At 47.5% G+C, this 21,462-nt stretch overlaps 2 protein-coding genes across 3 annotated transcripts in view; one reads left to right on the forward strand and one right to left on the reverse strand.

The window, feature by feature from the left end:
• LOC134539496 (rab3 GTPase-activating protein catalytic subunit) overlaps positions 1–21,462 on the reverse strand; it is a 161,007-nt gene that overhangs the window by 77,474 nt on the left and 62,071 nt on the right. The gene's annotated exons all lie outside the window — the stretch shown is intronic.
• LOC134539498 (leucine-rich repeat and fibronectin type III domain-containing protein 1-like protein) overlaps positions 1–21,462 on the forward strand; it is a 74,951-nt gene that overhangs the window by 30,054 nt on the left and 23,435 nt on the right. Inside the window, exons 2-4 of the mRNA XM_063381574.1 lie at positions 14,725–15,570; positions 15,658–15,973; positions 16,994–17,565. Coding sequence (XP_063237644.1) covers positions 14,725–15,570; positions 15,658–15,973; positions 16,994–17,565 — 1,734 coding nt within the window. The remainder of the gene's footprint in view (positions 1–14,724; positions 15,571–15,657; positions 15,974–16,993; positions 17,566–21,462) is intronic.

Here is a 21,462-nt window from a genome sequence, read left to right on the forward strand (position 1 = left end):
GTACTGCTCCTCCAGGGTAGCCTGCCCCAACAACACCACACCTCTGCTCATCTAGGATAGCTCTACCTACAAGGCCTCCATTTAGTGGGTGGTACCCAACTGTACCCTGTACTGCTCCTCAAGGGTAGCCTGCCCCAATAACACCACACCTCTGCTCATATAGGATAGCTCTACCTACAAGCCTCCATTTAGTGGGTGGTACCCAACTGTACCCTGTACTGCTCCTCCAGGGTAGCCTGCCCCAACAACACCACACCTCTGCTCATCCAGGATAGCTCTACCTACAAGGCCTCCATTTAGTGGGTTGTACCCAACTGTACCCTCTACTGCTCCTCCAGGGTAGCCTGCCCCAACAACACCACACCTCTGCTCATCCAGGATAGCTCTACCTACAAGGCCTCCATTTAGTGGGTGGTACCCAACTGTACCCTCTACTGCTCCTCCAGGGTAGCCTGCCCCAATAACACCACACCTCTGCTCATCCAGGATAGCTCTACCCACAAGGCCTCCATTTAGTGGGTGGTACCCAACTGTACCCTGTACTGCTCCTCAAGGGTAGCCTGCCCCAATAACACCACACCTCTGCTCATATAGGATAGCTCTACCTACAAGGCCTCCATTTAGTGGGTGGTACCCAACTGTACCCTGTACTGCTCTTCCAGGGTAGCCTGCCCCAATAACAACACACCTCTGCTCATCCAGGATAGCTCTACCTACAAGGCCTCCATTTAGTGGGTGGCACCCAACTGTACCCTGTACTGCTCCTCCAGGGTAGCCTGCCCCAACAACACCACACCTCTGCTCATTCAGGATAGCTCTACCTACAGGGCCTCCATTTAGTGGGTGGTACCCAACTGTACCCTGTACTGCTCCTCCAGGGTAGCCTGCCCCAACAACACCACACCTCTGCTCATCCAGGATAGCTCTACCCACAAGGCCTCCATTTAGTGGGTGGTACCCAACTGTATCCTCTACTGCTCCTCCAGGGTAGCCTGCCCCAATAACAACACACCTCTGCTCATCCAGGATAGCTCTACCTACAAGGCCTCCATTTAGTGGGTGGCACCCAACTGTACCCTGTACCGCTCTTCCAGGGTAGCCTGCCCCAATAACAACACACCTCTGCTCATCCAGGATAGCTCTACCTACAAGGCCTCCATTTAGTGGGTGGCACCCAACTGTACCCTGTACTGCTCCTCTATGGTAGCCTGCCCCAACAACACCACACCTCTTTTCATCCAGGATAGCTCTACCTACAAGGCCTACATTTAGTGGGTGGCACCCAACTGTACCCTGTACTGCTCCTCCAGGGTAGCCTGCCCCAACAACAACACGCCTCTGTTCATCCAGGATAGCTCTACCTACAAGGCCTCCATTTAGTGGGTGGCACCCAACTGTACCCTGTACTGCTCCTCCAGGGTAGCCTGCCCCAACAACAACACAATTCTGCTCATCCAGGATAGCTCTACCTACAAGGCCTCCATTTAGTGGGTGGCACCCAACTGTACCCTGTACTGCTCCTCCAGGGTAGCCTGCCCCAACAACACCACTCCTCTGCTCATCCAGGTTAGCTCTACCTACAAGGCCTCCATTTAGTGGGTGGCACCCAACTGTACCCTGTACTGCTCCTCCATGGTAGCCTGCCCCAACAACACCACACCTCTTTTCATCCAGGATAGCTCTACCTACAAGGCCTCTATTTAGTGGGTGGCACCCAACTGTACCCTGTACTGCTCCTCCAGGGTAGCCTGCCCCAACAACAACACGCCTCTGTTCATCCAGGATAGCTCTACCTACAAGGCCTCCATTTAGTGGGTGGCACCCAACTGTACCCTGTACTGCTCCTCCATGGTAGCCTGCCCCAACAACACCACACCTCTTTTCATCCAGGATAGCTCTACCTACAAGGCCTCCATTTAGTGGGTGGCACCCAACTGTACCCTGTACTGCTCTTCCAGGGTAGCCTGCCCCAATAACAACACACCTCTACTCATCCAGGATAGCTCTACCTACAAGGCCTCCATTTAGTGGGTGGCACCCAACTGTACCCTGTACTGCTCCTCCATGGTAGCCTGCCCCAACAACACCACACCTCTTTTCATCCAGGATAGCTCTACCTACAAGGCCTCCATTTAGTGGGTGGCACCCAACTGTACCCTGTACTGCTCCTCCAGGGTAGCCTGCCCCAACAACAACACGCCTCTGTTCATCCAGGATAGCTCTACCTACAAGGCCTCCATTTAGTGGGTGGCACCCAACTGTACCCTGTACTGCTCCTCCAGGGTAGCCTGCCCCAACAACAACACAATTCTGCTCATCCAGGATAGCTCTACCTACAAGGCCTCCATTTAGTGGGTGGCACCCAACTGTACCCTGTACTGCTCCTCCAGGGTAGCCTGCCCCAACAACACCACACCCCCGCTCATCCAGGATAGCTCGTACCAACACAGCCGCCATATCGTAGCAGCCAACAATACACAGTACTTCCTGTCTACGTAGCCTGTCCCAACAACAATACCACATGTATAAAGGCTTGTCATTTTGCACCTATTTGATTGCTTGTCCGACACAGCCGACATATAATGGCAACCTTAGATCAGAGTACTGCTCTTTTAGGGTAGCATGCCCCAACAACAATAAAACATCTCTTTTAGGCATCTCACTCTGCACATTATGAATAGAGTCACCTTTATAGCTTCTATATAGTGGCACCCAACCGTTTACAGTACTATTTCTTCAAGGTAGCATGCTAAATACAATACCATGCTTTCCTATATTTTTCACACTGCACTTTTAGGAAAACTCTACTTACATAGCTGCCATTTAGAGGCAGCCAACAGAACACTTAACTTCTTGTCCACAGTATCCTGCCTCAACAATAAAACTACACCTTTGCTCTGATATACATAATGCTAATCCAGGATAGCTGTTACCTACTTCATAACCTCAAAATAGTTACAGTCAAGTGTGCACAGTACTTCACAACCAATAGTAGCCTGCCCCAACAACATTACTATACTTCTCAAACCTCTCACTTTTATGGTATATTGATGTGATATTAAATTTAATTAACTTTTTTTTTTGCATTTTCGAAGGAATTAAATGAGAACTGGAATATATGGAATTAATCAATATATTAATGGATGATTTTTTTATGATTAACGAATTTATAGGTTAATACATAAAGATTTTCAAGATGGCGGCCAAGATAGCTGACAAGATAGTGGATGCCTCTATAGTGTATAACTAATAACCAATATTAGGCAGCGAACTCTAGCAGACAAAACAAGGTGGTGGATTCGGGGTGGCGGGTGGCTGCCACAATGTCATAATGACAGATGGAATATGCGTTGGCAGTAGTGGTGGGAGGTCATTCTGCCAGCAGCCACCATGGGGGAAGGATCCGTCGCAACTTTTTTTGCCCTTAGATGGTTCGAACCGAGGTCTCCGAGCTCCATTATGTAAGTGCGTTCTTATTAAAAATTGTATTTAAAATGTTATTAAATAATTTATGAAATTTAAAATTTTACTCAATTTTTATAAGAATTGTGATTTTTAAGGACGGCCGCCATTAAGACAACTGCAACCATGACGTCATAATTAAAAATGGCGGATGTGACATCAACCCAGATGGCCGCCAGGGTCAAGGTCAAAGGTCTACAGTGGCTTAGGGAGGATTGCCAATAGAGAATTTAAGCAACTTTGAGGAATTTTCACGCCTCGAAATTGTTCTTTAGACGAAAATGAATCTAGTTGAAAAAATACAGAAGAAGCAAAGCACCGATAGTTAAATTAATCCATGCACTTCGCTATCTCCCCATAACTCTACTTCTCAAAGTTCAGCAGAAGCAAACAACCTCTCACTGAAGTCAGTAAGTCGAATCGGAACTTTACGGAACAAAAGCTCCTAACTCAATATCTTGTAAGTTTGCTTGTTTTTTTTTTTGTTTTTTTTTTTAAATAGATCTGCCAATTCAAAGAGTTTAGAAGTAAAGTCTCGTGGCCACTAAAATAGTAAGATGTTTAATGTTTTCAATGTAAAAAATTAAAAGTTTGTGATAAAATATTTTATAAAACTTTTTGTAAATATTTGGACTATGTTGTAAACTGCAGGTGTGGAGCAGGCAGGACCCGCAGAGGAGACAGCGACATGGCCTGCACCCGTCCAGGTCCAGGTCAAGGTCAAGGCAGTGACCTGCGCCCTGCACCGGGCGAGCCAGTCGCACTCAAGTGTGCCCGGGCCACTTTACTTAGTTATTGGCGAACATTTAACAAGTTGGGAACTGATATGTCGCACTTCGCTATTCGGTGTCCAGGAATGTCCATCTACGAACCACGAAAGGATACGATACTGCTTTACGACCCCCACTCATTTTGGTGGCAAGCTAACTGCACCCAGGCCCTGAATGGACATGTTGATTCGTCATAATGGTCGTTAGCACATGAAATTTGGTTTTCTAAAATCTGCCAGTGTAACACTAAGTGGAATATATGTGAAATATAAACCCTCTCCATGAGCACGATTATGTTCGGCACCCAATGATGTTTACCGATTTTACACCACTCGCGCAGTAGTAAATTACTTCAAGTGGGCGTTCAAGTGGCCATAAAAATGTGAAAATGAATCTCGGGGTTTCCTACGACAAACGAATAGGAGTACTTATTTTGTAAACGAGATAGCGTTAGGTAATTTACGACTCGGCGGTTTGTCAAATTCAATGGCTGGCCCACAGAGTGACAAGTGAGCGCGCTCTTTCTCCGACCACCACAAGCTTTGATGGCAAGCTGGGAATTTACTTATTCTTTACGTTAAGGCTGCGTGTACGAAACGCTGTGAAAGTAAACCGCATGACACGGTTTTTGGAATAGAATAGTAAAGGAAGAGATACGAGAAAAATTGCGTCGCAGAACTGAGATTGTCGCGTAAGGAACTTAACAAAATTTACGAGAAATTATTCAGATTTCCCATCGTTACAGTTTAATGGGACCTTAAGTATAAGTTCAGTTATGTACTTTTGTTTAGAAGCACATTTTTTTTGAGAAGGTTAAATCAATTTAAATTGATAACCATTTCAATTAAAAGTAAGCTCGTAATGAGTGTGATAGCTTACAGTTTGGGAAGGCCTCGCCATTTTTGGCATGATATATATATATTTTTTTTTTAGTTTTTAAAATCCTGTTTGTAATAACTGCTAGCAACAGCGAAAGCGGGAAATTTATTGATAACAGTTTATTTGATAAAGTTGCATTTTCACTTGACTTATTTTGAGCCCGTTTACGTTTTATGCCAATTGACCAAGTGTTTGTCTGTATTCTGGCAGAGAGTTTATTTCACGCAAACCGCGAACCCAGCGATACCTGGTTGCTTTTGGTTAGCGCTTGATGATGATGGTGATTGTTAGTTTGCTGGGTGTCGCTGTGTGTGGCCGGTACAGTTGGGGGAGACACGCGGAGACACGCGGAGACTCGGGCCAGTGGGCCGTGGGACACTTCCCTCGCTCCCACACTTCCTTTAACTTCCCTCACTTATCTTCCTGCCGTTACACGGCTCCATCAGGCCGCGACTCTGTGCGCGGCAACCAGAGGTCAGTCCTCCAGTCATTCGGCAGGCAACTGAGATGGTCGACCAACAAGTACCATCTATTTAACATGGGGGGGGGGGGGGGGGGGAAACACCTCTTAACCACGGCATTAGATAAGAGCATCACATCTAAATCTTCTAAAATGCTTCATAAAATTGTCGCAGTTTACAATTGTCTCACACATATACATTTCAAAAAAAAAATGGTGTGTGGCTGTGTCATGGACACGGCCGTGTGTTGTACTTGAATACGTGTACCTAACAGGTAATATTTTCTATACAAAATATAAAATACAATATTTTATGTATGTTATAATCATGTTTTAACTCTAAGAAGTCGCGTATAGGTAGACATTATATATTTTTTAATTTAACAACATATGTATTCAATGTAACTAATTTGTACTAATGTTTTACATATGCAAACGATAGATTTTGACGAGAGCTGACGATTGAAACTTAAACGAACGTCGTAGCTTCTCCGAGTCAAAAGTTATACTAAATGGAAATCTTGAAACGCAGTAAAAGACCTCAAAATTGCGGCGCTTCCCCCTCCACCGCGCGCGATGCGTCTCAGTCCTCACTTATCGTAACGAATTATTTGATCTCTTAGCTATCCAGTGGTGTAATTAAATTTTGGATGGATATGATAGATAGGTAGCTGCAACACCAAATTGTATCCCCCCCCCCCTCCTATTTTGTTATCATTCGTTTTTTGCATTGCCGCCCACTATGGAAAGACATATTCACGTCAAAAATAAAAAATAAAATTGTTCAACGCAATATCGGGAGTCCGGCAAACTGATCGAAACCTAGTCTGCATCACCCTTTATATAGAAGCCAATCCTTGACTATAACTATGCATCCGTGGTCGTTTTTCCAGCACTACGAGCACATATTTTTATAGTCCTGAAACGTCATGTCGGTGTTTACGTGATCGTCATAACCGCGACGTAAATTAAGTTCGTCCATGCGGAAAAGTACTATGACATTCGCGTTGTCACATGGCAAATGTTCTGGAATCCTGCTTGACACAGGTAAACCCAGTCTACGTTTGCATGTCTGCCCGTGGAAAAGTACTCTCGTTCACCTCCTCTCTTAAGCCCCTCTCAGCTGATCGACAGAGTTGCAGGGCGACGTACATCGTACACACACGTGAAACACACGCAAAAATACTGGCACTAGCGAAAAATGAAAAGAAAAAGGCAATGTTATAAATACTCCCATAAAAAATAAAGGCTATAAACATAATTTAAACTTCCGGAAAAAAAAAGTAACAGTACCAACTTACGTGTAAAATAACCAGTGTAAATATTTCCTATCCAAAAAGTCCGCAAAAAAACCAGAGAGATAAATGATCAAAAAGGAGTCTGTGCAGCTGGAGGTTGCTCGGTGTAGGAGACTTGTGTAATTGTTACCACTCAGTCTCTCTTCATGACTAGTGGATCTTTTGGTTTCAGAAGGCAAAATAATGATTTCGTCTAGATATTAGTACCTCTGTTTATATTTTACTTTTCATTATTTTCACATGATATTTTATAAATTGATTAAAAAATATATCTATATATATAACATGGACTTAAAATCACGTTATTATAAGAATGGGCCGGCCCTTATTAGACAGTTTCATTGATCATTAACACAATTTAAATAAAATACACAACAATAAATAGATAAAGCTCCCTATTATTGAGTAAAGTCCTGAATAAAAAAAAAATTGTATGGTGTTCAGATTAGTGGCTTAATGTTATTCTGAAGATCTAAAAGCTGAAGAACTGGAAGTTTGACGATGGCTGGCGAAAGTTGCTGCTACCGAGGCGTCCGGTTCTTGGAAACTGGTCCGTTCCTTGGAAACTGACCGGTACTCGGACCCTGTCCGAGAACAGATCCGAAACACACAGAATGTTCAGGAGTGGTTCACAGACAGTTGGCAAAAAGGCAGAAAATGCCTTCTAACCACGATGAGGTTGTCAAAACTCACCAAACAGGGGGATGTCTTCCAGGATCAGCCCGGGTGCTGAGCTCGCGAACCCGTCGCGAACGTTTCATGTGCGGGGAAACTAACCCTCACAGTATGATTGATATTTATTTTAAATATAAATATTGCCAGTGTAACCTATAGATTTGTGAATATAAAAAAATGATCACTGCAGAAGTTAATTATAGCAATATTTAAATATTCGTATCTAGCGTTGCCTTTAATAGTTGAACGCAAAACACGTATCAAAAGTTCTTAAAATATCAAATTTAAAAGTTTTTGCCGGCTAATTTATCACTCAGTTAGAGTCATGAGCTCTTTAGTACTCTACCACTGGGATAGTATCTAGTTGCAATTTATTCCTATTTGTACACACATACCTGATGAAACTATTTCTTGGCATACAATTCTTTAATTATTTCATACAGCAAAACATTTTATTTAGAACTCACTATTAACAATCCGAAACTTCCATTTTCATTTTAAAACTTCTCTTTTTTTTTACAAGCCAGCAAAGATATTGCACTTCTTTGCAAAAACAAAGTACATAAAATAAAATAATCTTTTCTCATAGTGTTCATTCGAGTCCAAAGACAAAATAAAAATTATTCAGTTTCATAGTGCTGTGAATATGGCATATTTACAGATTGCCGCTTCCATACTAAATTTACACATAAGTTTGTTAAAGTTTGTATGTTTATATTAAACTATGGCACTGAATCACTGCAGAGGGTTGGTAACACTAAGTGTGCAGACGTCGTAAACTGTTCCGATTCCTCGCCGCTCCAAGCACAGTTGCACGTAGTAAACAAAGTCTCAGCTTACCTTGCCACTGTTGTCAGGAAACACTTGATGAAAATACTTTACCGTGGCCTCAAAATAAATTTGTTTTTCATCTTCGGTTGTGATGGTGCCATCGTTGTACCCCGGTCCTAGATGAGAGTATCCTCGTCCGATGTCAAATACTGACACATCGTTGCCGTAACGAGGAGTCGTCGCATTTCCAGACAATCCCATGACTGGAATACTGCTGATAGCAGTTCCGCTGCGGGATCGCTGGGAGACTTGGGATACCAGACCAGTGTGCATGATCAACAATAGTATATACTTTCGTTACCATTATCGTCAACCATGAACACTATGTTGATGTATTCTACATCCGTACAGTTACTCGTCGTAAATTCTTCTATAACACACGTCTCACACTATATTTGTCATTATGTTTAATCATTCGCGCACTTAACGTTAAGCGTTCATGATTACTCGAACTGTTCGTTTGCGCCTTAAATATTATATAGAACCTCTTCACCACTTGCAACCCTAATAAAACTTATTTATAAAATAAAACTTCTTCAGTGATCATGTTTCATTAACCTTAAACAATAGCAAATTAAATATTGGATAATTATACATAATATACTATAATCGTTAGTTACAAACTAAATTGTAAGTATTTAGGATATGTGGACGAAAGGGATGTCCACTTCAGTGTCACGTAACCCTGTGGGATTACAATTACGAGTTTTGTTTGTTTTCTACTGCGAGACGAGGAAGTATGCTCACAAAAAAAATTAAGGAATCACACCGTAATTATATCAAGCAATACACTGTTGGGATCAATATAGATTAGTTTAGACATGATTGCACTGCAACGCATGTATGTGATGCTGACGTAGGCCTTTATCTGATGCCAATACTCTACTTAGAAAGGCTGTATTCACTAATATTATATGATTCTCAAATATTGTGTCATTAAATATAGGTAGACTTATACTTAGTAGGGTATAAATACATTTTCTATGCGTGTGTATACAATGCTCATCGCAGAAAAAAAATATTGATTAACAAAGTGCGGGTCAATGGTACAATAAATATTTAGGCTAACAGTACATCCCAAATAGGTCAACGCCTAGGAATTTGAACATTAAAGTTCGTACTGAACCTAAAATAGCCTGGGAGTTCACACATGACTCCAAACTAAATAAACTGGATAACGAATACAAAACATTAAACAATAAACATGGTACACTAATCCAGTTCACCCGACACTTGTATTCATCAGTTTTCCTTTTAACCAAACAAAATGACCTTATACACACCGTTGAACAAATTGAGGTTAATATAAATGTCCTCAACTTCTTTTTTTTTTATATTTATACTGACACAATAATACAGGTTGACGTAGTTAAATCGTAATAGTAGCTTCATACCGCGCTGTTGGTTTCTTCATATTACAGGAGTATGATATGGCCTTAATTGATTTATGTTGAAATTACCAATATGTTGTCCAGTAGTAACATCTTGTAGCGTGTAGCAATTTTGTCTAATTATGCCTGCCACCTGATATGGTCCGCTGTATAACATGAATAGTTTACGTGTGACTTGTGACCACTTGTTGCTTGTTGGTGCGGTCCTTTTTAGTACTAGATCTTTAACCTTAAAGTTGCTAATGCGAGAGGTTTTATTTCGCTTCTGGCGACCTTTCACTTCTGCCACCAGACGATCGTGGACAAGTGATTCTACTTCCTCCCTCGTAGGTAGTATTACATTACTAACAGTTTGTTGATGACCGCTGCCTGTCGTTAATAACAGCAGTGAGGTCATCAGTCATGTTGCTAAGTTGTTGATCTGACTGTAATGTATTGCCATTAGGCGGTATAGGAGCCTGCCTATCAAAATATCCGTGAGGTGGATATGAGAATATCGGCGGTGGACAGCTGAAATCGAGACGTTGCTGAACCGTTGCAGATGATGTCAGCTTCGGTTGTGGCTGACGGTACTAATGGTGTGACGACCCACTGTCTGACTTCCGACGAGGCGAAGCTGATTCCTCTTCGCGGCCGCTGTGTTTGCTCGACTGTTCCTCCCGCTTATTATTTCGCGGCTGTTTTTGTAGTTGTATTTGGCTATAATTTTCGTCGTCACTGTCAGCTCGGTTGCGTTTTCCCCAACAGTTGTTTCATTTCTTTCCTCCTCTATATGACTTGTTCTGATAGCTACCTTTAAAGTACTGCCAACTGTTAAGGTTCACGTGCCTAGTTTCATTATTTCCCTTCCATGGCTGGTACAAGGGCGCTGGTTTTTGCTGTGTTGGCTTCTCTACTTCAGTAGAGTTCCGTGACAGTCGTTCCAATCGGTCGAATGCTACTAGCTGTTCACGAAATTCCGTGATGCCGTCGAAATGTCTTCCGGTAAAATGTATTTGGTACCTAATTGGGAGCTGAGATATAAGCATAGACACAAATTCTTCAAGATCCATTTGTAGATCTAAATATCTCGTTTTCTCATACATTTGTGAGAAATGATTTTCCAAGGATTTGGATTTTCCTGGATAATATTTCTCTGCATGCAGGCGTGACCTCAAATTTCCCTGCACTCGTGTATTCCAAAATTGTTGTCGGAATTTGTCTTTGAATTCGGCGTAAGTGTACGTTGAGACTTGGCTCAACTCCCACCAATAATACGCGTGATCTTTAAGTGCCGAATGCATGCATCTCAAACATTCTTCGTCTGTCAAATTAAACATGGACGCATAGTCTTCAAATTTTTTAATAAATCGCATTGGATTTTCGTTTTCTCCAGCTGAGAACTGTGGTAACGACTCAGACCATTGACGAATAGAGTGATGCATAACCGCTACCTGGTCTAATACTCTCTTACATGACGTAGGTCTAGGCGAGTCTTGTGCCTCGTCGTGCGTGTAGTTAACTGTGCGAATACGCTCGGGTGTGTGCTTATCAGCATTGGTCGTTACATCTGCTGATGGTACACTAGTATTAATTATATTATCTATTCTCCGTTCACTCTTAGCTGAGTTTTTAAATAAACAAACACCGTCGTATCACTGTGCCGTGTCAGTAAGTGATAGGCTGAATTCATCTTGCGCGCCAAGCACTAGTTGCAACACACACACTTCAGTACAGTCGGTGCTAATAAAATAACGGAGAAGTAATATAACAAGAACCACCGTAGCACTTTGTTCATCGTAGGTGGTTCATTTGCGAAGAAAAAACTATGCACTTTACGACTAATAGCCGTCTTCACAAAATCATCACAAGTTTTGATAACAGGATACTCACGTTTCCTTTTCTTCCCGGGAGATGTTAATGTCCCAGTGTCCTGTAATTCTTTCCTTGCACGAAGCACACTGCTCTTCGAAACACCCGTAAATTCCGCAGCTAAACTCGCGATATCGTTCACACGATTCGAATCCGGATATTTGTCTGAAAATGTTTTAAAAACATTCAACAGAATAGTTTTCTGTGCACTTTTCAAAGGCTTTCCCGTTCTGTGCTTTACAAAACTCTGTCCGGCGTCAGCCATAACAAACTGTGCGCGCGCGAATCCGAAATACAACTGTTGCGCCGGGCATCAACTGTACACTGTACACACAGAGTCTGCTAACATAATTGTAAGTAAATATTTGCAGACACATTAAACTGTATTGGTTATTAATGGTGAAACGCTATAATGCTATATAACAATTGTTACAAAAAAGGCAGTGTAAAAATACTTACAAATGGTACGTAACCAAGGGACTATTTCTTGCGCACGAATAATGTGCGCGGCGGCCGGCAGCCAATGAAAATGTTTGTTTACAAGAGGCTTTGTTTATTCCAAAACTCAGGTAACAGTGAACGAAGAATAGACGTAATTGAAGCACCTTTTCTTCCAGATGTACTACACGTACGTCTAACTGTGCGTTAGTTTCATTATGTTTTTCCTGTACGAGTGTAATGCGTTCGTCTACTTCCGCATGGTGTTGGTTTATTGCCTCGTTAACTATTCCATGACATGCACTGTTTATTTAATTAATGTTGTTACTATTTCGTGCAGCCTGCTCAGCTATTTGTTCTACACGACCTTCCAATTGGTTATGACGATCAGTTATTTCCTGAGATAATGCATGAGTTGAATCATCACATCGTTTCCGTACATCTATCAGCTGTTGCTTTGTACTTTCTATGTGTGTCTCCAATCTGTTACTGATTGTTACAACACTGCTATTTACTTCATTCAGTCCTTGCCTAAATTCTTGCGTAAGCTCAGTTTTAAGGTGTTGTGTTTGTTGCGTAAGCTCAGTTTTCATTTGTTGTGTTTGTTGCGTAAGCTCAGTTTTAAGATCAGTTTTAAGATCAGTTTTAAGGTCAGTTTTCATTTGTGATAAACTTTCCATGACCATCTGCATCATGGAAGACAAATCCATCGAAATCCTGACGGAACTGACTGCTCAGTTAACATGGCAGGCTCTGGCCGCTCCAGATGCTGACTTGCCTCTACATCGTCACTATCTATTTGTACAGGAGACGCTACAATGGGTTGCAACCTATAGGTAACTGATTCTTCACTGTTATCCCTAGAATTACGTACAGAGCTCGTACGGCTGCGTCAACGAGTTTCCATTGTACACTAATTATAGTAATCACAAAAAAAAATTACAACTAGATTTTTCGAAAGGCCCCACGTTATGGTGTCAGTTCTGCGGGGAAACTAACCCTCACAGTATGATTGATATTTATTTTAAATATAAATATTGCCAGTGTAACCTAGAGTGTCATAGATTTGTGAATATAAAAAAATGATCACTGCAGAAGTTAATTATAGCAATATTTAAATATTCGTATCTAGCGTTGCCTTTAATAGTTGAGCGCAAAACACGTATCAAAAGTTCTTAAAATATCAAATTTAAAAGTTTTTGCCGGCTAATTTATCACTCAGAGTCATGAGCTCTTTAGTACTCTACCACTGGGATAGTATTTAGTTGCAATTTATTCCTATTTGTACACACATACCTGATGAAACTATTTCTTGGCATACAATTCTTTAATTATTTCATACAGCAAAACATTTTATTTAGAACTCACTATTAACAATCCGAAACTTCCATTTTCATTTTAAAACTTCTCTTTTTTTTTTACAAGCCAGCAAAGATATTGCACTACTTTGCAAAAACAAAGCACATAAAATAAAATAATCTTTTCTCATAGTGTTCATTCGAGTCCAAAGACAAAATAAAAATTATTCAGTTTCATAGTGCTGTGAATATGGCATATTTACACATGATTTAAAAAAATTAATTAATTATGATGAATACAACATGATTACTCCTACGAGCTAGATCTACATGGACTGACTAAAACTAATCACTATAGTTGTGGGAATCATCCCTCTAGTTGATTACATCTTTAAAAAAAAATCGGAGTTACGTCCAGATGCCGGAGATTCGGAGTGGTCAGTCCAGAGCCGCGGCGCGCAGTAAATTTGGGGCGGCAGAGACTCGTTATTAAAAGGCGACGTTAAAATAAGGGGGAAGGCTTCGGCTTCTGGACCGAAAGGTTCCGAAGATTACCAAGGGGCTTGTCCAGAAATACTGACTTCAATATCTCGAAGTGAGTGGTACTGGCCGATGTCAGCGCAACCTACTGAGGTGTGTCCGAACCAAGTAGAGGTCGACTCACACGAGGCGACATTTAAACCATGGGGCTTATGGAGCGGACTAGGCCAGCGCTATGGTGGCCTGGGAAGGAACTACTGGGTACTGGTTGCTGCGGGAGACGCCATAGGGCAGGCGTTTAGCAAGCGTTCAAACACCAAGGGGAAATAAATCGCAACACTTCCACTAGAGTGCATGAGCAGTATATTTATGGGACTGGAGTCGTGGCCTTGGGACAGGCCGACCCAGGCCAGGGTTAGTGGCCGGTCAGTGCTTTGGCCAGTGTTCCCCAACAAAGGCTGGGGAAGGGGAGTGGGTGGAGACTGCTGTGGGAACGAGGCTCTACTGAGCCCGGAGGCGTAACTAAACGTTGGTGATAATGACTCGTGATCCTGCACTGGGGTGCTGAGGTCTTAGAAACAGCCTTCCCTGAGAGCTTGCAGGACATAGCAGTTCTTGTCATGGCTCGGAGGCGAATTACAGGCAATATTTGTGCGCCAATGCGGGAATAAAAGGATACACAGACTGGCAAAAGACTCGGCAAAATTAGATCTAGGGCTGGGAAAACTTGGGGAGACAGGTCTGACAAAGATTAACACGAGTATACAGACGGCGGAAAAGTTTTTGCATCAAACAAGTAAAATGACTGGCGACAAAAATGTTCAAAAATTTAAATTAAGAATTGTGCCAAAAATACTGATTGGCGGCACAACATGAGTGCTGGTGTCGCAGGCGGCCTGGCTGCTGGCAGCTGTGCTCCTGACGGTGCGGGCCCAGTGCCCCTGGCAGCACGACGCCCCGGAGCTGCAGTCCGCCTGCCTCTGCGCCTACAACCTGGGCCAGGAGCTGTCCGTGCAGTGCGACGCCGTGGACGTGCCCTCGCTGCTGCGCGCCCTGCGCCGCCACGCGGTCGGTGTGCCGCTCGACCTGCTGTACGTCAACAACAGCAGCATCGCCGCGCTGCCCGACGATGCCTTCCTCGGCGTGCGCCTGCGCAACGTGCAGCTGTCCGGCTGCCGCATCCGCAGCATCGCGCCGCGCGCCTTCACCGGCCAGGAGGAGTCGCTGCGGAACCTCAACCTGCAGGAGAATGAGCTGAGTGAGGTGCCCGTGGCCAGCCTGCGCTCGCTCGCCAACCTCTCCCTGCTCGACCTGTCGCGCAACAGGATCTCCCGCGTGCCCGCCGAGGCCTTCGCCACGCTGCAGGGCCTGTCCACCCTCAAGCTGGCCGACAACAACTTGACCCTGGACGCAAGCGCCTTCCGCGGCCTCGAGCGATCCCTCAAGAACCTCAACCTCAAGGGCACGCGCCAGAAGCAGCTGCCCGAGGCGGTGCGGGGGCTCGGAGCCATGGCCTTCCTGGACCTGGCGCAGAATGGCCTGCGCGAGCTGCCCGACTCCGGGCTGCTGGCGGGCCTCGCCTCGCTCACCGCGCTCAACCTCGAGCGCAACCTCATCCAGGCAGTGGCTGACGGGGCCTTCCGCGGCGTCGAGGACACGCTCAGCTCGCTCAGCCTGCTCAACAACCTGCTCGCCGAGTTCCCCAAGGGCGGCGTCGGCCGCCTCAAGGAGCTCAGGGTTCGTGCTCCCACACCCGCTCTTGCACTTGTGTCGCATTGCTTGTCTACCACTGTCTGGACGTTCTCGGTGTGTGGTGTCCGCCAGGTGCTGGACATAGGCTTCAACCTGCTGACGGAGCTGCCCGAGGACGCGTTCAGCGGCAACCCCTCGCTGACGCTGCTGGCCCTGGACGGCAACCCGCTGGCCACGGTGCCGGCCCGGGCGCTCGCCCACCTCAACACCAGCCTGAGGGGCCTCAGCCTGGGGGGCAGGTCCCTGCAGTGCGACTGTCGTCTGCGCTGGGTCGCCGAGTGGATCCGCGACAAGGACCTGCAGGTCACCAGCCGGGAGCGGAACCCGCAGTTCTGCGGCAGCCCGGCCGCCATGCGGGACCGCGGCTTCTACAGCATCGTCCCTGAAGGTCAGTTCCGAGCACCCGCTCCCCGCCTGCGCTCTGCTATGTTCGCAACACCTAGCACCAATGAACAAGTACCTCCGAAAAAATTTCAAATGACGTAGGACAGCGAAGGATTCAACTTGCTGATGTTGATTTGATAATTTCAGACATATACTCGAGTGGCATGAGCTACAGTATGTCCAAGTTCAACGATGAAGGGCTTAAACAGCATGAGCTGTGCTTGATACACACTCACAATGACAGGAAGCTTCTGAAGAGAGTTACTGCACCTACAGATGGTTCAGTGCATGCAACTATGATGGGGCCAGCATGAGTATACTACTTCTTTTCTTGAGGATATGTAAAAAAAAAAGCGTTCAGAGCCTAGCACTATACTAAATTCCTCTTGAGTATTCACATGATGAGGTTGTCAGGATTATAAATAAATACTATGTATTAAAATGGTCAGTGTTCATTAGCTCTAAATGATGACCAAATCTCTGTTCATAAAATGTTGGACGAGTTTTTAAAACATTGTTGGAAAATAACCTAACTCTTGTTTGATAAGGAATATATTCTTTGATAAAAAGTAAACTGGAGATAAACTTGGCAGAGACTTTGCAGAAAATGAGTTCAAGAACTCGGGAACTCTCAATGATGAAACACATTACTAAATCTTTTTGTTTGGTAGGTATCTTATGCAAAATTGCTACTATTGTAACTGCCTGAATTTTTGGTACTCCTAACCGAGATGCACATTAACTTAAAAAAAAAATTACAAATTTACTCACCTAATATTTTTAGGAACTATTAATTTTTATAAAGAAAAAATGCATTCAAATTTAAAATGTTGGAAATATTACAATGCTAAACATAATAGTGATAGTGTCTGAAGTTTGTAAACCAAACTCCATTTGCACAAAAGATCATGCTAGGAACCATCACACTCCCTATTACCTCACACAGACAGACACTTTCATCTTGTGTGATGGCATTTGGAGTGTAAATTAGAATGAACTGTAATGATTCGGGACTTGTTGACAGAGTTGAGATGCGACTGGGAAACCACCACCACCACAGTGACTCCGAGCACCTCGGAGATGACCACAGCTCTGAGCACACCTTCGACGACTACCGCCAGCACGACGTCCAGGCCCGCCCCAGGCCCGGGCTGGCGAGCCACCAGCACCACGCGGACTCCGGTGTACGTCACCAGGCCGCACTACCACAGTCCCTCGCGCGCTACCACGACCACGTCCACCACTACCACCACTACGACCACCACCAGGCCGACCACCACGACCACCAGGCCGACCACCACGACCACCAGGCCGACCACCACGACCACCAGGCCCACCACCAAGCCGCGCCTCGTAGTGAGGCCCTCGGCAGCGCCCACACCGGTCTGGACGCGGCCTCGCGTGGCGCGCAAGGAGGTGGTGGTGCGCTCCGCCTACCGCCAGGACAACTCCGTCATCATCCAGTGGGACTCGGAGACCACCAACATCCTGGGCTTCCGCGTCGTGTACCGCCTGTTCGGCGACAAGAGTTTCAAGCAAGGCCCACCCCTCGAGGCCAGCGAGCGCGAGTTCAAGATCAAGAACGTGCCCACGCAGGTGCGTCACTCCGGCTCTAGCCGACACCTTCACAACACCGATAAATCACTATGATACCATTGCCGAAACCAGGGCCTAACATTTTCGACAAGAATAACATAGAAGATCATGCCAATTTATAGTTTACGTTAAAAAATATTACATGGAGAACAGATAATGTTCTATCTAGGTATGTTCTGTGATTGTCTGCCATACATCAAAACTAAGCTTCTCCTTCAATTTTTCACAATAATTATCACTTGTAGACTAAAACTGAATCATCAAATTTGCTGTAAAATAATGATATAATTTTTTCCATAGATACAATTGTAAAACGAAGTGTCTCTGGTGTATGTAGTGAGAGGGGCGTGTGAGTTTCAGGAGTGCATGGTGGTGTGCATGGTCTCCCTGGAGGACGTGAGCGTGACGCCGGAGACAGTGGCCTGGGCGCAGTGCCTGGTGTCTGTAGTGAGAGGGGCGTGTATGTTTCAGGAGTGCATTGTGGTGTGCGTGGTCTCCCTGGAGGACGTGACGCCGGAGACAGTAGCGTGGGCGCAGTGCCTGGTGTCTGTAGTAAGAGGGGCGTGTGTGTTTCAGGAGTGCATGGTGGTGAGCGTGGTCTCCCTGGAGGACCTGAGCGTGACGCCGGAGACAGTGGCCTGGGCGCACTGCCTGGTGTCTGTAGTGAGAGGGGCGTGTGTGTTTCAGGAGTGCATGGTGGTGAGCGTGGTCTCCCTGGAGGACCTGAGCGTGACGCCGGAGACAGTGGCCTGGGCACAGTGCCTGGTGTCTGTAGTGAGAGGGGCGTGTGTGTTTCAGGAGTGCATGGTGGTGAGCGTGGTCTCCCTGGAGGACCTGAGCGTGACGCCGGAGACAGTGGCCTGGGCGCACTGCCTGGTGTCTGTAGTGAGAGGGGCGTGTGTGTTTCAGGAGTGCATGGTGGTGAGCGTGGTCTCCCTGGAGGACCTGAGCGTGACGCCGGAGACAGTGGCCTGGGCGCACTGCCTCGTGTCTGTAGTGAGAGGGGCGTGTGTGTTTCAGGAGTGCATGGTGGTGAGCGTGGTCTCCCTGGAGGACCTGAGCGTGACGCCGGAGACAGTGGCCTGGGCACAGTGCCTGGTGTCTGTAGTGAGAGGGGCGTGTGTGTTTCAGGAGTGCATGGTGGTGAGCGTGGTCTCCCTGGAGGACCTGAGCGTGACGCCGGAGACAGTGGCCTGGGCGCACTGCCTGGTGTCTGTAGTGAGAGGGGCGTGTGTGTTTCAGGAGTGCATGGTGGTGAGCGTGGTCTCCCTGGAGGACGTGAGCGTGACGCCGGAGACAGTGGCCTGGGCGCACTGCCTGGTGTCTGTAGTGAGAGGGGCGTGTGTGTTTCAGGAGTGCATGGTGGTGAGCGTGGTCTCCCTGGAGGACCTGAGCGTGACGCCGGAGACAGTGGCCTGGGCGCACTGCCTGGTGTCTGTAGTGAGAGGGGCGTGTGTGTTTCAGGAGTGCATGGTGGTGAGCGTGGTCTCCCTGGAGGACCTGAGCGTGACGCCGGAGACAGTGGCCTGGGCGCACTGCCTGGTGTCTGTAGTGAGAGGGGCGTGTGTGTTTCAGGAGTGCATGGTGGTGAGCGTGGTCTCCCTGGAGGACGTGAGCGTGACGCCGGAGACAGTGGCCTGGGCGCACTGCCTGGTGTCTGTAGTGAGAGGGGCGGGTGTGTTTCAGGAGTGCATGGTGTGTGAGCGTGGTCTCCCTGGAGGACCTGAGAGTGACGCCGGAGACAGTGGCCTGGGCGCACTGCCTGGTGTCTGTAGTGAGAGGGGCGGGTGTGTTTCAGGAGTGCATGGTGGTGAGCGTGGTCTCCCTGGAGGACCTGAGCGTCACGCCGGAGACAGTGGCCTGGGCGCACTGCCTGGTGTCTGTAGTGAGAGGGGCGTGTGTGTTTCAGGAGTGCATGGTGGTGAGCGTGGTCTCCCTGGAGGACCTGAGCGTCACGCCGGAGACAGTGGCCTGGGCACAGTGCCTGGTGTCTGTAGTGAGAGGGGCGTGTGTGTTTCAGGAGTGCATGGTGGTGAGCGTGGTCTCCCTGGAGGACGTGACGCCGGAGACAGTGGCCTGGGCGCACTGCCTGGTGTCTGTAGTGAGAGGGGCGGGTGTGTTTCAGGAGTGCATGGTGGTGAGCGTGGTCTCCCTGGAGGACCTGAGCGTGACGCCGGAGACAGTGGTCTGGGCGCACTGCCTGGTGTCTGTAGTGAGAGGGGCGTGTGTGTTTCAGGAGTGCATGGTGGTGAGCGTGGTCTCCCTGGAGGACCTGAGCGTGACGCCGGAGACAGTGGTCTGGGCGCACTGCCTGGTGTCTGTAGTGAGAGGGGCGTGTGTGTTTCAGGAGTGCATGGTGGTGAGCGTGGTCTCCCTGGAGGACCTGAGCGTGACGCCGGAGACAGTGGCCTGGGCGCACTGCCTGGTGTCTGTAGTGAGAGGGGCGTGTGTGTTTCAGGAGTGCATGGTGGTGAGCGTGGTCTCCCTGGAGGACCTGAGCGTGACGCCGGAGACAGTGGCCTGGGCGCACTGCCTGGTGTCTGTAGTGAGAGGGGCGGGTGTGTTTCAGGAGTGCATGGTGGTGAGCGTGGTCTCCCTGGAGGACCTGAGAGTGACGCCGGAGACAGTGGCCTGGGCGCACTGCCTGGTGTCTGTAGTGAGAGGGGCGGGTGTGTTTCAGGAGTGCATGGTGGTGAGCGTGGTCTCCCTGGAGGACCTGAGCGTGACGCCGGAGACAGTGGCCTGGGCACAGTGCCTGGTGTCTGTAGTGAGAGGGGCGTGTGTGTTTCAGGAGTGCATGGTGGTGAGCGTGGTCTCCCTGGAGGACCTGAGCGTGACGCCGGAGACAGTGGCCTGGGCGCACTGCCTGGTGTCTGTAGTGAGAGGGGCGGGTGTGTTTCAGGAGTGCATGGTGGTGAGCGTGGTCTCCCTGGAGGACCTGAGCGTGACGCCGGAGACAGTGGCCTGGGCGCACTGCCTGGTGTCTGTAGTGAGAGGGGCGTGTGTGTTTCAGGAGTGCATGGTGGTGAGCGTGGTCTCCCTGGAGGACCTGAGCGTGACGCCGGAGACAGTGGCCTGGGCACAGTGCCTGGTGTCTGTAGTGAGAGGGGCGTGTGTGTTTCAGGAGTGCATGGTGGTGAGCGTGGTCTCCCTGGAGGACCTGAGCGTGACGCCGGAGACAGTGGCCTGGGCGCACTGCCTGGTGTCTGTAGTGAGAGGGGCGTGTGTGTTTCAGGAGTGCATGGTGGTGAGCGTGGTCTCCCTGGAGGACGTGAGCGTGACGCCGGAGACAGTGGCCTGAGCACAGTGCCTGGTGTCTGTAGTGAGAGGGGCGTGTGTGTTTCAGGAGTGCATGGTGGTGAGCGTGGTCTCCCTGGAGGACGTGAGCGTGACGCCGGAGACAGTGGCCTGGGCACAGTGCCTGGTGTCTGTAGTGAGAGGGGCGTGTGTGTTTCAGGAGTGCATGGTGGTGAGCGTGGTCTCCCTGGAGGACCTGAGCGTGACGCCGGAGACAGTGGCCTGGGCGCACTGCCTGGTGTCTGTAGTGAGAGGGGCGTGTGTGTTTCAGGAGTGCATGGTGGTGTGCGTGGTCTCCCTGGAGGACCTGAGCGTGACGCCGGAGACAGTGGCCTGGGCACAGTGCCTGGTGTCTGTAGTGAGAGGGGCGTGTGTGTTTCAGGAGTGCATGGTGGTGTGCGTGGTCTCCCTGGAGGACGTGAGCGTGACGCCGGAGACAGTGGCCTGGGCACAGTGCCTGGTGTCTGTAGTGAGAGGGGCGTGTGTGTTTCAGGAGTGCATGGTGGTGTGCGTGGTCTCCCTGGAGGACGTGAGCGTGACGCCGGAGACAGTGGCCTGGGCACAGTGCCTGGTGTCTGTAGTGAGAGGGGCGTGTGTGTT

Source organism: Bacillus rossius, chromosome 15, assembly GCF_032445375.1.
Source record: "Bacillus rossius redtenbacheri isolate Brsri chromosome 15, Brsri_v3, whole genome shotgun sequence".
NCBI classification, from domain to species: Eukaryota; Metazoa; Arthropoda; class Insecta; order Phasmatodea; family Bacillidae; genus Bacillus; species Bacillus rossius.